This window comes from Molothrus ater, chromosome 3, assembly GCF_012460135.2.
Source record: "Molothrus ater isolate BHLD 08-10-18 breed brown headed cowbird chromosome 3, BPBGC_Mater_1.1, whole genome shotgun sequence".
Classification (NCBI taxonomy): Eukaryota; Metazoa; Chordata; class Aves; order Passeriformes; family Icteridae; genus Molothrus; species Molothrus ater.
The window spans coordinates 88797364-88812091 of NC_050480.2; the positions used below are offsets into that span (position 1 = coordinate 88797364).

General features: G+C 44.6%; 1 protein-coding gene across 1 annotated transcript; it reads left to right on the forward strand.

Moving 5' to 3' along the window:
* Nucleotides 1–6881: 6881 nt before the first annotated feature.
* On the forward strand, nt 6882–14728 carry BAG2 (BAG cochaperone 2). Its single transcript, XM_036379643.2, has 3 exons — nt 6882–7154; nt 12844–12953; nt 13868–14728. The coding sequence occupies exons 1-3, from the start codon at nt 6991–6993 to the stop codon at nt 14266–14268; spliced, it is 675 nt and encodes a 224-aa protein (XP_036235536.1). The 5' UTR covers nt 6882–6990; the 3' UTR covers nt 14269–14728.

The following is a 14728-nucleotide window of genomic DNA, read 5'->3' on the forward strand; positions in this document are numbered from 1 at the left end:
GATATAATTGCAAGTAGAATGAAGAATCTGGTGAGGTATCTAGCACTCATTAGCAATCATACAGCTTGAAGAAACTGTTCAAATGCCAGAAACTAGCTGGAACACTTAGAGTGCATTTGAGTGGGACTCCCAAGTGTTACAGGGTGAACAGGACCCTCTTAGTGGTCTTCTGTAGCCTCGTCCCGCAGCCACAGGAGCTGACGTGTGCCGGCTAAGCCGCTCCGGAGTGGCCGGAGGAGACCACGGATTCCGCCACTCCCAGGTTCTTCGCAAGAACCCCGGGCAGCGGTGCCATGGGTGGCGCAGGCGAGAGCGGGACTACGAAGTTGTGAGGCGAAGGAGGGAGAGAGCGGACACTCGTGTGGGTGCCAAGGCGCTTCATCGCCCCAGGCGGCGCCAGTGACGGGGTCAGAGAAGCGCTCGGGGAGGCGCCGATAAAGGGGATGGGCGTGACAGGAGGAGACACGAGGGAACCAATAAACGAAGCCCAGGAGAGGAGCGAGGGACACAACTGAACCAATAAGGATTGCATAGGGGAGGGAAAAGGCTCAGGAGGCAAATCATATCTTAAATAAGGGATAACTGACATAGAAGTTTCTCGAAACAAAGGGGGGGGGGGGGTGGTTTCAATGATGGACAGGGAAACCGGGCAGCACCAGGAGGGAGGAGATAAACTTATAAGGACATAAAGGGAAGGACTAGGGAAGGATCGGTTACCTTGACAGGTCACTGGCGGGAAAACAAGGGACAAACGACTCAGGGACAAACCATTGTGAGGGAGGAACATGGGGGGAACCGAGGGTCAAACCATTATTTCAACTTATAAAAAATAACCAACTTTACAACAAAACCTGTATAAAACACACAATGCTACAGTTTTCCCTTGTGTCTCTTGCTTGCTTTCCGACTGCCAGTCTTGGATTAATTGTACTCCTGATAAAATTCAGGTGTGTAGTTCATACTGCTGCTGAGGGAGCCCTATTTTGGGAGATTTTGAGTTGTCTTTAGCTATTTAATTTACTACTGTGTTTAGCTTCAATCAGTTCCAGAATTTTTCCCACCCTTTTTCCTAGTGCTTCTGTTAAAGGGCGGAATGAAACAGAAAATAATTTTTATCCTCAAAAGAATCTCCGTCTAAGTTATAGAAGTTTTTTGGGCAGGTTTTTTTCTCGTATAGATCCTGAAGTTTCCAATTCCTTTCACATGAAAAGATGTTTCAGTCTGACAAAGTTCTTTGGCTCAACAGTGTTTAAAACCTGGATAGATCGTCTTCTCCAGATTCTGCTATGTTAGAATTTGATTATGTACTTTTTTTTCATAACATTTTATTCTGTCATAAATTTAAATTTGCTTGTACCTGATGGGCCATGACTTAATTGGTTGCACTAAAAAAAAAAAAAGTCCTGTGTGCACACACATTCCGTATACTTGAAGCTCCACTTATTAAACACATTGTATTGGCCTTGTCATCTGCTTACCAAAACAAATGGCAATTCTCAACCATTGCTGCCTTGGCTTTTATAAAACAACTAAACAGAGTTCTAGTTTCTCTGTTATTTTTATAGCAGTAGTCTTCAGAATTAGCAACATCTTGAAATTTGGCCTCATTTTGAAGACAATTTTGGTCCCTTTGAGGTTCTCTTTTAACTCAGATTTTTCTTTGTGAAATTTTCTGCCATCACAGGCTTGTGATACTTCTGTTTCCAGAAGAACAGAGAAAATCAGATTCTTAAAACACTGCATGTACAGACATGTGACTTGTTACTCACCAGCATCTTGTGGTTGAACACCTTCAGCTAGAAAAGTTGTCTTGTAAATGTGTTTCAGAATTCAATGGTTTTGTCTGGTGAGTCTTGTTTAACTGGCTGAAATTTTTGAGGTTTGTCCTTCATATGCTGAGAAATCTGCCTGTGTTTACAAGCACAACCTGTCTGTTAAAAGGGGCTTGCCCAGTACATTTGTACTAGAAATCATTTGTCTGCCCTTTTCAAGAGCATTTACTTTTGTGGTGATGTTGGAGTTCATCCTTCATTAGCCTAAAGTAATTCAGTTGTGCTTGTCTGCATTTATCTTTAATAAGGAAAAAGTCTAATCTCTACCTGACTACCACCAGCTGTTCATTTCAGTGCTTTTAATTTCTGTATGGTGCATGTGTTAAGTTTTGTAAAACTGAAACTGTGACAACTTGAGAGATAAGGCACTTAATTCTTTGGTACTTTGTGTGCCACATTCTCACAAAACAAAATCCCTTTTTGGTCAGAGACAAGGTGAGATGCCAAATAAGCCAGTACAACTGTTACTAAAGTCACTGGAGCACTGAAGTGTTATATCTGCCTGGTTGCTTCTGTTATTTAATAATATTAAAAAGAGAGACATTAGCCGACTCTAAGATACTTGCCTTCTATATATGTTTTGGGTGGTGGGTTAATTTTTGTAGGTCTTCAAGGAATACAGACATGACCACCACTGCTCCTGTAGTGGTCATGGAATGCAAACCTTTACGAAATCTTTACCAAATATAGTGAAGTTGATAGAGGTATGAAGTTACACCATCGTCTTTCTTAAAAGGAAAGTGTTCTATCCTCTGCTTGCAGTGTCCTGGCTATGTTTACAGAGACTGCTGTAAATTGGAAGGAGGTGAGGAGGATGAATGATGAATTGTTTCAAAATTAATTCAGAAAAATTGGCTTACATTAGCACAAATGTACTTTCTTGCAATTCTTTCCAGCTAAGCAGCTTTATGAAAGTCTGCATCTGCATTTTTCTTTAGCACTTCTAAACCCCTTCAAGTTTCCTGTAGAAATTTTTAGTTCAAGTGATTTGGTGCTCAGTAGTAACAATATGGGTCAAATAATATGGCCTGAGATAATTCTAAAAGTGAACGTAAGCAAGTCAGAAAATTTATGGCAAATGGCAAGAATGTGCCAAGTATGTACTTGAACGGCAAAGCTCTGCGTGCATGGAAATTTAATATAAAGTTCCCTTTGTAAATCTGTGCAAATTGGCTTTCACTGACTGCAATACCCTAATTTCTGGTAGTCCTTCCCTTTGGTTTTTTGCTCAGAGCTTCACTGTCAATCGACCAAGCATCTTCAGCTGTACAGAATGCACTGGCTCATTTAATTGTCAGCTTTGCTCCAGTGAGAATGAACGGCTGCATGCCCCAAAATGGTCACAGCAGCTCTCAGATTGCTCCTGAGACAGAGGGCTTCATTCACACTTCTAACAGGCCTGGGACCTCGGGGCTTGCCCACACAGTAAAACAACTGCAGCATGTAGAGGCAAACCCAGGGCTAGTTTTAATTAGCATCAGTAAGAACAGCAGAAAAGACACAGCAGCACAGGTTCAGCAGGTGTGAAGTGAGGGGGCAGCCTACTGTGATAGCAGACATGTATTTTGATTGAAAACATACCCTGAAAAGTCAGGTTGGCCCATCTTTACTGTTATTGTTGCGGTGCTGGGGAGACTGCAGGCTGGTTTTGGTTGGCTGGCCTGAGCCATGGATGCATCCTTCAGCCATGTCTGGGAACTGTTGTGTTTGCAGAAGACCTGTGCACAAGGAAGGTTCTTAAACCCACCGAATGGTTTGGGTTGGAAGAAGCCTCAAAATCATCTGGTTCCAGCCTGCTGTGGAGAGGAACACCTCCCACTAGACCAGGTTGGTCAGAGTCCCATCCAACCTGGCCTTGCACATTTTCAGGGACGAATTACCCACAGCTTCTCTGGACAATCTGTTCCAGTGCCCTCACCACCCTCACAGAAGACAATTTCTTCCTAATAACTAACCTAAATTTCCCATGTTTCAGCTTGAAAATATAAGTTCCTGTAGGTAAAGGCAGGAAAATAATCCTGCATGGCATTTCTTGGGTGTGGACTTTCTCTTTGATCCTGTTCCATGAAAGCTCACGTGTTAGGGTATGTGACAAGGTATATATCAGGGTTTGAAATAAGGCAAAGCTGGAATTAAGGTGCTATTTAGTAGTGTTACAATTTGCAGTGCTTTTGGTGTAGGTCATCTCCCTGGCTCTGGGACTTGTACGGGTACTTCAGATGTCTGAGACCTGGGAAAGTTGCTCTTTCTGCTGTCTCAAGGGATTTTGTGCGTGTGAATGAGACTTCTGTTCATTGCTGTTTTGCAATCAGCACCCATTTTTACAATGCTGTAGTTTAAACAAGAGACAGCCCGTGTTTTCACTGCTGTGATGGGAATGCAGGAACAATGGGACACACACCCTCTCCTCATGTTTTTGCTGGTGCCTATAGCCAGAGCAGGGCTGTGCAGTCCTTCACATGACCACAGATGTGGGGACATGGGAGAAGACGGGGATGTTAGCATGGCATCACCAGCAGTCCTGATCGTGCTTCACCACTTATGGCAAGGAGGAGAATGAAATATGTGCTTTGTTTCATGTGCGGGGGCCCTTCCTCCTTCTTGCCTCCCTGAAGGACCCAATTCCTGCCTTTGTGTCCTCAAAATTCCCCCAACTCAGCTGTGAATCAGTTTCCTTCCTGCAGAGATGGACCCCAATCTTTCTAGACCAACCAGTTATTATTTTGGAAAAGTGATGCCAATTGTCCCTTTACATACCTCAGCAAAAATAGAGGGGGTGGGGGCAATCTACTCTAGAGAGCAGGAAAAGCAGTTTTCAAGGTTCTTCCAAGTCTCTGAAAGGGAAATATCCCAGTTTTTACAGGCAATAATTTCAAGACTTGTCCTGGAAGACCATTTTTGCTTTTAAATTTACATTTTGTTTTCACAGTTTTGCTATTCTTCCTTCCCATGTAAAGTGTCCTTTTGCTGTTAAAGAGGTTAAGTCAAGTGTGATACATTTGGACACTTAGAGCTGTTCTGCGCCTCTGATCCACCTGTTGTAACTTGTGGAATTAAACCCCTGTTTACCTGTGGAGGAAAATGTTCAGAGCTGTGCAGCTACTTTGATTTCTACTTTTTAAACCCAATCTAATTGATGCTTAATTGGCATGGGAAGAATAGAAGGATCCCAGGAAATAAATGGTAGCAAACTACGTGTCATGGCTACAAATGGATTCTGCTTGGGGTGGGAAATGGTTTTTAATTATCTTCTAGAGAGCCTGTGGAGAGATGGATGGAACATTTGTTCCAATGAAGCTATTTCCATGAGCTCACAGGCAATAAGCCTTGCTTATCCAACCACCTAAAACAAAGAAAACTCAGGCAATTAATTTAACGAGAGTACTTGGGACATGATATCATTCTGAATGGACAAGCCTGAGAAAACAGCTATTTTGAATCACAGCAGGATAAGCATACAAAACAGTATCCCTGTGCAACAAAATCCCTCTTAGCTGGGTGCCAAAAATTGGTCTGTTGGAGGCATGGGGTATTTGCCCAAACCTCATCTTTTGGGATAAGCAAATTCCTTTTTAAATACTCACAGCAGTGGCAAGTAAAACTTATGTGTGACTTGAATTGCTGGTGCTTGTGAGAGAGAAGGTGCCATTTCATACAGGCAAATTAAATATGTTCTTGGGACAAGTCATTACTAGACGTAGATCCACTCCCTTGGCTATCATGAAATAGATACATCTTTTCTCTCTGGCATAAAAAAGAGAACATAAACCACTTTTCTTTCCAGTATGTCTTTTGTAGAATCCTACAATTGTAGCTGGTGAAACAGCTGCTTTTCTGCAAGTAGTAGGGGTCTCTTGCAGTTGGCAGGAGAAAGATGCACTATAAGTAGCATATCCAATAGCATACCTATTTTTTATTTTTTCTTTTTGGAATTCTGTTCAGGTTCTGCTTGCAGTAAGGGTTGTCTCTGGTTTAATTTTTCTCTCCTTTCAAGCGTCTGGATTTTTAAAGCCCTTTATTTTTTCTCCTCCTGTTTCTTGCACTATCCGCCGTTTTCAGTTTTGTAGTTTACTGTTTAATTAGCCTTAAATAAAATAACATTTGGGTAGCTGTGGGTTTCTTGTTTTCTTTAATGAAAGAAAATGAACCAGTCATACAGACCAGTTCTGGAATACAAATCCTCATACCAGTAGCTCCTATCTCACACAAAGTTAATACAGATATTGAAAATATCATGATTCCTCCTGTAGCTTCTGGCTGAACTACAGCCAGAGTTCAGTGTGTTTTTGGCTGCTTTTGGCTGGTCCAGGTTTTGTTGCTTTTGTCACAAAGGGGAGTGGAGGCGGGAGCAGGACAGCCCGGGGTGTCTCTGTGCCCCAGATGTGACACGAGGAGCAGAGGCACACACGGCTGCCGTGTGTCGGGGTGTGCGGTGGCCGGACACCGGCGTGGGGCAGGTGCAGGTGACACTGCGGTGTCGGTCACAACAGGGGACACTCGGCCCAGCCGGCCTCAGGGCTGGGTGCGGAGAGGGCAGAGAGCAGAGGGTCAGGGAGCTCCTGGGGCAGGTAACTCAGCTAAGGGTCTGGAGAATCTCTCTTGCCAGGAATGCCTGAGGGAGCTGGGTCTGTCCAGCCTCGAGGAGGGGTGACTGAGAGGGGACCTCATCAATGTGATCACGTACCTAAAGGATGGGTGTCAAGAAGATGGAGCAGCCTCTTCTCCGTCGTGCCAAGTAATAGGGCAAGAGACAATGGGCAGAAACTGATGCGCAGAAAAGGAAGTTCCACCTGAATACGAACAACTTCTTTACTGTCGAGGTGACCGAGCACTAGAACAGGTTGCCCAGCGAGGTTGCGGACTCTCCCTCAGTCGGGAGGGGCCGGGAGGCCGGCCCAGCTGACCCAGCGTGGTCCCTCCCAGCCTGGCCCGTCCGGTGATTGTGTTGCCCCCGGCCGGGGCGAGGCGGACCCGCCGCGTTGCGTGAGGCGGCGCCCGCGGGCCCGGCGCGGGGGCGGGGTGGCCGCGGGGGCCGGCGGCGGGGCGGCTCCTTCTTTGGCCATGAGCGAGGTGCCGGCATTCGGCCGCCGCCGCCGCCTGCGGGACGCGGGGAGGGAGCGGCCGCAGCGAGGTTCCGCCGGCGGCAGCGGCGGGTGGGATGGCCCAGGCCAGGATCAGCGCCAAGGCCAGCGAGGGGGCGCAGCAGCAGCCGCAGCAGCAGCAGCAGTCGGGCGGGCAGCTCCGGGGCCGCTTCTACCGCTCCACCTCCATGGCCGACCGCTCCAGCCGCCTGCTCGAGAACCTGGACCAGCTGGAGCTCAGGTGGGGCCGGGGCCGGGCGCTGGGAGGGGGCCGGGGAGGCGGCCGGCCCCGAGTCGGTGGCTCCGCACCGCAGGCCGGGCGCGGAGCCCTCCCCGGCTGGGGCGCGGGGGGGGCGGTGTGAGGCTTCGGAGGGGACCGAGGGAAAAGGCGCTCTCCTCCATGGGGGGCAAAGTTTAAAAATGGGAGCTGTTGCTCTAAGGTGAGTGAGCGTGGCCTGGAAATACACGAAAATAGGAATACTTGTACGAATGTATGACAGTAGAGGTTTTTCAGAGAAAGCGCGAAGGGCTGCTCGGATTTGTTACCCTTCGGTGTGTGGGGAGCCTTTAGCAGACGGGGACGGGCTCTGTACCAGCCCGCGGTGCATCGTGTCTGTCGTCCCACCCTGTCGGTCGTCCCACCCTGTCGCCCCTATCCCGCACCTGCGGGCAGGTGTTTTATAAGAAGGTGCAGGAAATCCGAGGATAAAACCTGGTGTCATTCGGGCTCTCGGAGACTTTGGCAAGCCTTTAAGCTGCAGTGCTGTATGCTGGCGTGTGAGGCTTCTTGTCTTCCAAACCTCCCTTTGCATTTACCGGTTCAGCTGTGGATGTTCTTGTTGTGTTTGTGCCCACCTCCTCTCTGAGGTGTATTAAAACATTTCACTATAAAATGTGAACAGCATTGCATTCTGCAGCTGAGGTGTGTTTTTCCAAAGTTACTGTAAATGCTATGTGAATTTCATCATTGTGCCAAGACGTGTCGTGACTTTTTCTGCTGCTTGATGTTCCCTAAATAATACCATTTGACTTTTTTCCCAGTTTGGCCTCATGAGAGATGATACCTTGCCTTTAATCATCTTCCCTGTCCTCTCAGCTCTGCTAAATTACATAGTGTCCTTTCTGAGGTGGATGGATGTGCAGGATGCCACTGATTCACCTCCTCTGGTACTGTTTCAACACACCCTTTCCTTCATTACAGCTGCATATTGATCAGCAGCTTTCACAGAACCACCCAGAATGTTTCTAGGACTTTCCTGTAATTAAAAGAGCTCTGTGGAATGCAGGAGTTTTATTTCCCCTTTCTGCCTGCATTACTTTGCATTATTCAGGAGTGGACTCGATGTGCTGTTATATTAGCCTTTCACTTAGCTTGATTAAATCTCCTTGAAGTCCTTTGCAGACTTCTCTGAATTTGACTAAACAAAATCACTGTCTGCAAACAAGTCTCACTGCTTACATCCAGGTCTAGGCGTATGATGAATATATAATCCAAAAATTAGCATGAGAATATGCAAAAATGTGTTTTAGATTTGCTGAGTGACTCTGGAACAAAGCAGACAGTTTGGTTAGCCAGCAATTAAACCCTCAATTAAACTTCCCAGTTTGCTGTGGTTCTTTCAGACAGCCATAGTTCTAAATGTGGAATAGTAATGAGAAAAAAAAGTCCAATTTGATAAAAGTCACTCAATTCTTATGTTTTTTTTCCTATTCACAACTAATCAACACACATCATTTCAAATTTATTCAAATGACAGGAGAAAAAATTTCCAAACTTTCTCCTTCTCCAGCTTGTTTGGTTTTGCTATAGACCCTCAAGATGTTGCTTGTAAATATAATAAGTGAAAATTTGTCAAACTGAACTACAGCCTTTAATTAAAACCCTCAACAATCCTCAGTTCTCAAGTTGCTTAAGGTAAACTGAACTCTGAAGCAAGTTTCATCCCTCTGGAAATCACAGGATCACAGAATGGTTTGGATTAGGAGGGACCTTAAAGGTCACCTAGTTCCAGCCCCCTGACATGGGCTGGGGCACCTTTCAGTAGACCAGGTGGCTCAAAGCCCCATCCAACCTGCCCTTGAACACCTCCAAGTGTTCACAACCTCTCCGAGCAACCTGTTCCAGCGTCTCACCATGCTCATAGTGAAGAATTTCTTCCTGATACCTAATCTAAGCCTACCCTCTTTCAGTTTAAAGCCACTGTAAAACACTCCAGGTTGAGCAGCCTTCCTTTTCCTCCCTTTCTTTCCACTGTGAGAGCTTCTTTTCCACCAGTAATGGGGCATTTTTGTACCTCGCTGATGGGTGTTTGCAGAGGGGATTTCTTCTGCATGGAAAGTGAGCAGTGAAGGGGAATCAGTTTGGGAGGGAGTGCCCGCGGCAGAGGTGGCGAGGGGCAGGTGGCACGTTTGCCCCTTGGAAGGGCTTGGACCTTGGTGTTGGTGTGACTGCCAAGATCTCTCAGGAGCAGCTGGAAGCCAGACCAGAGGCTCTGTCTATGAGTCACTGTGTTCTGTTGGTTGTGTGAAGTAAAAACACGGTTTTAGGTGTGATGATACATGAGGTAAGTCAGATTCTTGCTAGGTATTTTTTATCTTCATTTTTTGTACTTTTAATCTTGTTCTTTGGGTCAACCATGTTCCACCACCATTCATTTCAGTGGTCACAGGACTGCTTAGCTGGGAGTGGACACTCAGCTGAAGGAGCTGAGGATGCCAGGGTGAAACCCCCTGTTTTGTCTCCCTCCAGTGTGCCCGATTAGCTCCATTTCAGGAAAGAAGCTGCTCCATCCTCAGATGTTTCTTAGTTCCTTTGAAGACTTATCTGAAGCTCCAGCACGTGGGCTTTAATAGTGGGCTGTTTAAGTCAGTCAGTAGTTTAAAGGACAGAGTTATTGCAGCTGTCCTAAGAAAGCGGGTGTCAGGTTTCTCATCTGGAAACAAAAGCACAGCCTGGTCCACCTGTTTCTCAGGGGAATGCTCTGCTCATGTAAATGGTATGTAGCAAAAAAAGGCATTGCTCAGCTAATTGCTCACAAACAGGGAAAATCAGAAGTAAGGAATGTCTTGTTCAGTGTTAGGTAATAGATGGAATATTTAGTTGATGTTCAGATTTACTTGGATTGTGCCAAGTAAAAAGATGATTGGAGGTTTTGATCTCTGAGGAAAAAAGACTATACTGCTACATCAAAATAATTGATAACTGGGCATAAATATGAGTATTTTGTGTTCTGTTTTCTTCGCCTTTCATTCTTTGGTTGGTTGTTTTTTCGAGACTTGGATTGTATTTCCACCCCTTCCCACATCAGTCACCTCTGTTAGAGGTTTAAATCTTCAAACTTTTCTTTGGGTCCACCACACAAGGAAAGGAAAGATTTACAGAAACCTGTGAAGTTAAGAAACCATGCATTTTAGGAAAGAAGTTATGAGAACTTGACTGCATGGTGTGATCCTGACACATTATTTTCCTGAAGTTGATGTGCCTGACTTCCATTTTTTTTGGGGTTTTTTTTTCCCCCACTAGAGCACTGTTATGAAATGACCCTGTCCCATTGTTGTGTGGCACTCTATATTGCAGTTTAGGAAATGGTAAAATAATTCTGAAGTAGCAATTATTGCAAATAAAATAGTTCTTAAGATTTGGTTATATTACCTTTAGTAAATAAATGTCAATGAAAGCTCTAGTTGGTGAACTGGGCTTTTCTTTTTTTTCAGTATGCAACATTAATTCTGACAATTTGGCTTTCAGGTCCTACCTCACATACCAAGCTGGCCTTAGGAAGCAGTGATATTTTAGGCATCTCTTTAGAACTGTACCAATTCAGGATACATCCCTGCAATGCAGCTTTTCCACATTCTTCCTAGGACCCAGCAAAGCCTGTGGAAATCATGGACTGATCTATCTACTGAAGACAGAACTTTACTTTTTACATCAGTACAATGATATACAGAATCTGATTTTAAAACACTATCAAAATTGAAAGTGCACTTCAGAATTTTAATTTACAACTTTCCAGCGACTAGTTTTTTTTTTTTTTTTAAAGGCATGGCAAGGCATTTTGAAAATATTACTAGACTTCCTAAATTATAAAGTATGAAATGACTCCACCTGCCTCATTGCTCTTACTAACCAGTCCAAAATAATAATTATAAGTATTTGCTCTTGGCATGAATTTGCATTGCATTAACTTTTCCCACTCCTCCTCAGAAAAAACATTAAAGGCAAGGCCTGAAGCCTGTGCTTTCATTGACTAAGTTAGGTTAAATATTTTGTAAAACAGAATTATTTCATGAACAGGCTGCATATGAAGAGTGACTATATCCTCAAATGCTCCTGTTCTTCTGCTTTCACCCTCTTTTCTCTTCCTGCTGTTTTCCTGAAGTTACTGCCTTCAGCCAGCCCGTGAGGAAGGAGCAGCAGCTCCGTTCCTGTCCCAGGAGACAGCAATGAGCCACCGCTGTCTCAGGGCAGCGCCCAGAAACGTTGAAGACTGTAGAGCACCTAAGAGACTTAACAATGTTTTGGTTTGTTTCCCCTTTTCTGGCCAGATTTCATAAACATTTCAGGATAGATGGATGGATTCCCGTGATGCAGCCAGACCTCCTGAGCTGTGCATTGCAAGCATCTCAAACCATCAGCCAGGTTCACGTGATACTCTTTTCTGTGCAGCCTGTGAATGCAGAGTTGATGGTTTTGGTGCAACTCTTGTAGCCTGTTCCAGCTTGGAAAGTGGCTCTGCAAGCCCCTACCCTCAAGTCTCAGAGAAAAGCAAAGGGAGTGGGACATTTCCCTTTTTGTATCAGGTCAAGTAAAGCGCTGCATTGGAGTGCTTCAGTGTTCTTTTCCATTATTTGGCTGAATGCAAAAGCCCCCTCTTTAAAACTGTGATGGGGAATAAGACATTAATTAAGAAACTGGACTCAGATTTCTCATGGGGCATTTTCACATAGCCCATGGTGAGCTGAGTCTGCACTTTATGCCACAAGGAGAGCAGGCTGTGGGCACAGAACCACACACTTACCAAGACCCAGTAGTTACAGGGACAGCAGTTTCTGATGGACTTTCCCCTTGTCTTCACTGCATTACATGTGAGTTTCAGCACAGGAATGGGACTGGAATAAGAGTCTGGTTTCAGGAGGGACTGAGTTTCATGCTTCCTTGCAAGCCCAGAAATAGGAGCTGCTCCCACAGATGCTTCCTCCCTGTGTGAATTACAGTGAGCATCATTCCATGGAAAGCACCAGTGACAATGGGAGCAGGCAGTCCAGCATCTTCTCCCAGTGACAAGGCACAGCACTTGTGTTGGGGAAAGCCTTGTCATGTTACTAGAAGTGTGTGAGCTTTGTCTCCCTCGCAGGGTTTTCTCCTTTGTGACAGGCGTTGTTTGGTGCGTTGCAGTTCTCTGCTGTTTGTTGCTGTGCAGGTGGATTCTGTGGGTTCTGCTGGCCTGGCGGTCGCACAGGGAGCCGGGGCCCCTTGCTGCCTCCATCTCTGCAGCTGCCACCCTCATTACCAAGTTCCCTGATGGGGACTCAGTTCCTTTCTCTCCTAGTTAGGCAGCTGATAATAATTGCCAGCTTCCTACAGGACTTCTGCTATGGGGCTGTAGTACCATCAGGCTCTTCATATCCAGATTAACCACAGAGTAAGATCAAACAGCACTGTCAGTAAAATAAAAAATTTAAGTCTGATTGAATTGCTGTTGTTTCTGTTTGCCCCTCCATCTGTTTGTTTTTTTTAATTATACTGAGTCTTGAAAAGTGAAGATAGAGATGGTCATGAAGTCAGAGAGTCTGTCTCATGAATAACCAAGATCTGACTGCACTTACTGTAAGCTGAAGTTTAAAATAAGAGTTCTTTGCAGCTATATAGGTGAACAGCCGTTTTATTATTTAAAATGTACGGTTTTGTTTGGTTCAACCATGTACAGGGTAGAGGCTTTCCGTGATGCAGCATCTGCCATGGAACAAGAGAAAGAAATTCTGCTTGAAATGATCCACAATATACAGAACAGCCAGGATATGAGGCACATCAGTGAAGGTGAGAAGCTGCTTTCCTGTACCCTCCAACTGACCCAAAGTCTAATCAGCCCATCTTTTAGGGAGCAGCTCTTTGTGAGCAGCACTCTGCTGCTGGGAAGGGTGCAGCATTGGAGCCTGCTGAGGTTGTTGAAGTGTTACTCATCATGAGATCTCTTCTTGACTAAATTCATACTGTGTATGTGAAAGCCTATACTCAGTTCACTGATACATTTTCAAAATCAAGATTAACATTGCTCTGCTGGGGGAGAGTCATTGATGAAGATGGCAATACAGTTGAAAATGATTTTGACTACTGGACAGGCATGAGTGCTATAAAGTGTACAGCCTACAAGAACCTGATGATTATGGTCATTGTCATTGTTGTGTGATTCACAGCTTTTTTTTTTCATTAGGTGCTTTAAATTGCTGGTTTATTGGCTCTTCAAGAGCCTGCATTTCATATTTTTGAAAAGCAGCTATACTTTCAGAAAATCGAAAAAAAGTTTTTTCATGGCCTCTTATTATATCTAGTTTTCTCTTTATGGCTTTCAGGGAATGTCTAAATCTCTCCCTCAGAAAGGCACAGAAGTCCTTAATGAGCTAGTTCTGTTACCGAGTGTTTCCTCATAATATTGTATGTTTTCCTTGAAAGTGACACAGCAAGCATTGGTGTCAGCAGAGGAAAAACATTGCTTACAATTTTAGTAGAGTTTAATGCCTCATTTCAAATCAGATACTGGCTTCTATGAAATGAGTATGACTTGGGCAAATGTAAAAAGCTCATTTCTGCCTTCTGGAAATCTTGTTGATTGTCACTTACTTAAAAAAATATTGTTTACTGCCAAGTTATAGCAGTTTGAATATCTTGATGATGCTGTTTGCACAGGAAAGTATTTGCCCGTAACCAAGAATTTTTTCTTGTTTTGAATTGAGGCGAGAGAGAAGAACTTAATTTGACTGCGAATCGCCTGATGGGCCGAACCCTCACTGTGGAGGTTTCCGTAGAAACCATCCGCAACGCGCAGCAGCAGGAGTCCCTGCTGCACGCCACCAAGATGATCGATGAGATCGTCAACAAACTCCTCGACGATTTGGAAGACGCCAAAATGCGCCTCATGTCACTTTATGGTGCGTGCACATCCGACGTGCCAGCAGGACCCATCGATCAGAAATTCCAGTCTGTGGTCATTGGATGTGCCATTGAGGATCAGAAGAAAATCAAAAGGCGCCTAGAGACTCTGCTCAGAAACTTGGAAAATTCTGAAAAGTCCATCACATTGTTGGAGCATCAGAAATCATCAGTTCGGCAGTCTTGCAACAGCAAACAGGATTAACGTATCCTCCCCGGCTACTTCTGGCAAACCACAGGATGAGCAAGTGCCCATAAAAAGCACACAGAAGCCAAGAAAAGAATTCTCTGTACGAGCACATACATATATACACATCCACACCCACCAAAGTATCTTTGATTGCCAGGTGCAAGCATTTAATGGGTTTTAGTAGCATTGGCATTTTCTTTTGGCAGTAAGGAATGCTATCAGTTCTTCTGTAGAGTCGATACTGCTCTATTGCAAATTGTAATTGTGCTTCTGCTGAACTGACAGAAACTGAAAATCTAGCCTTTCCTCCATTCTCCTGGGTTTTTTAAACTAAAGTTGTTTTGTCCTATCATGAGAATTTCAGCTTTTCTCTGCTGTATACATAGTGTGTGAACCAGACTTTTGGGGACAAAAGACAAATTATGGCAATAAATCAAAAGAATTAATAAACCGTTTATGGTATTTTCATAAACAA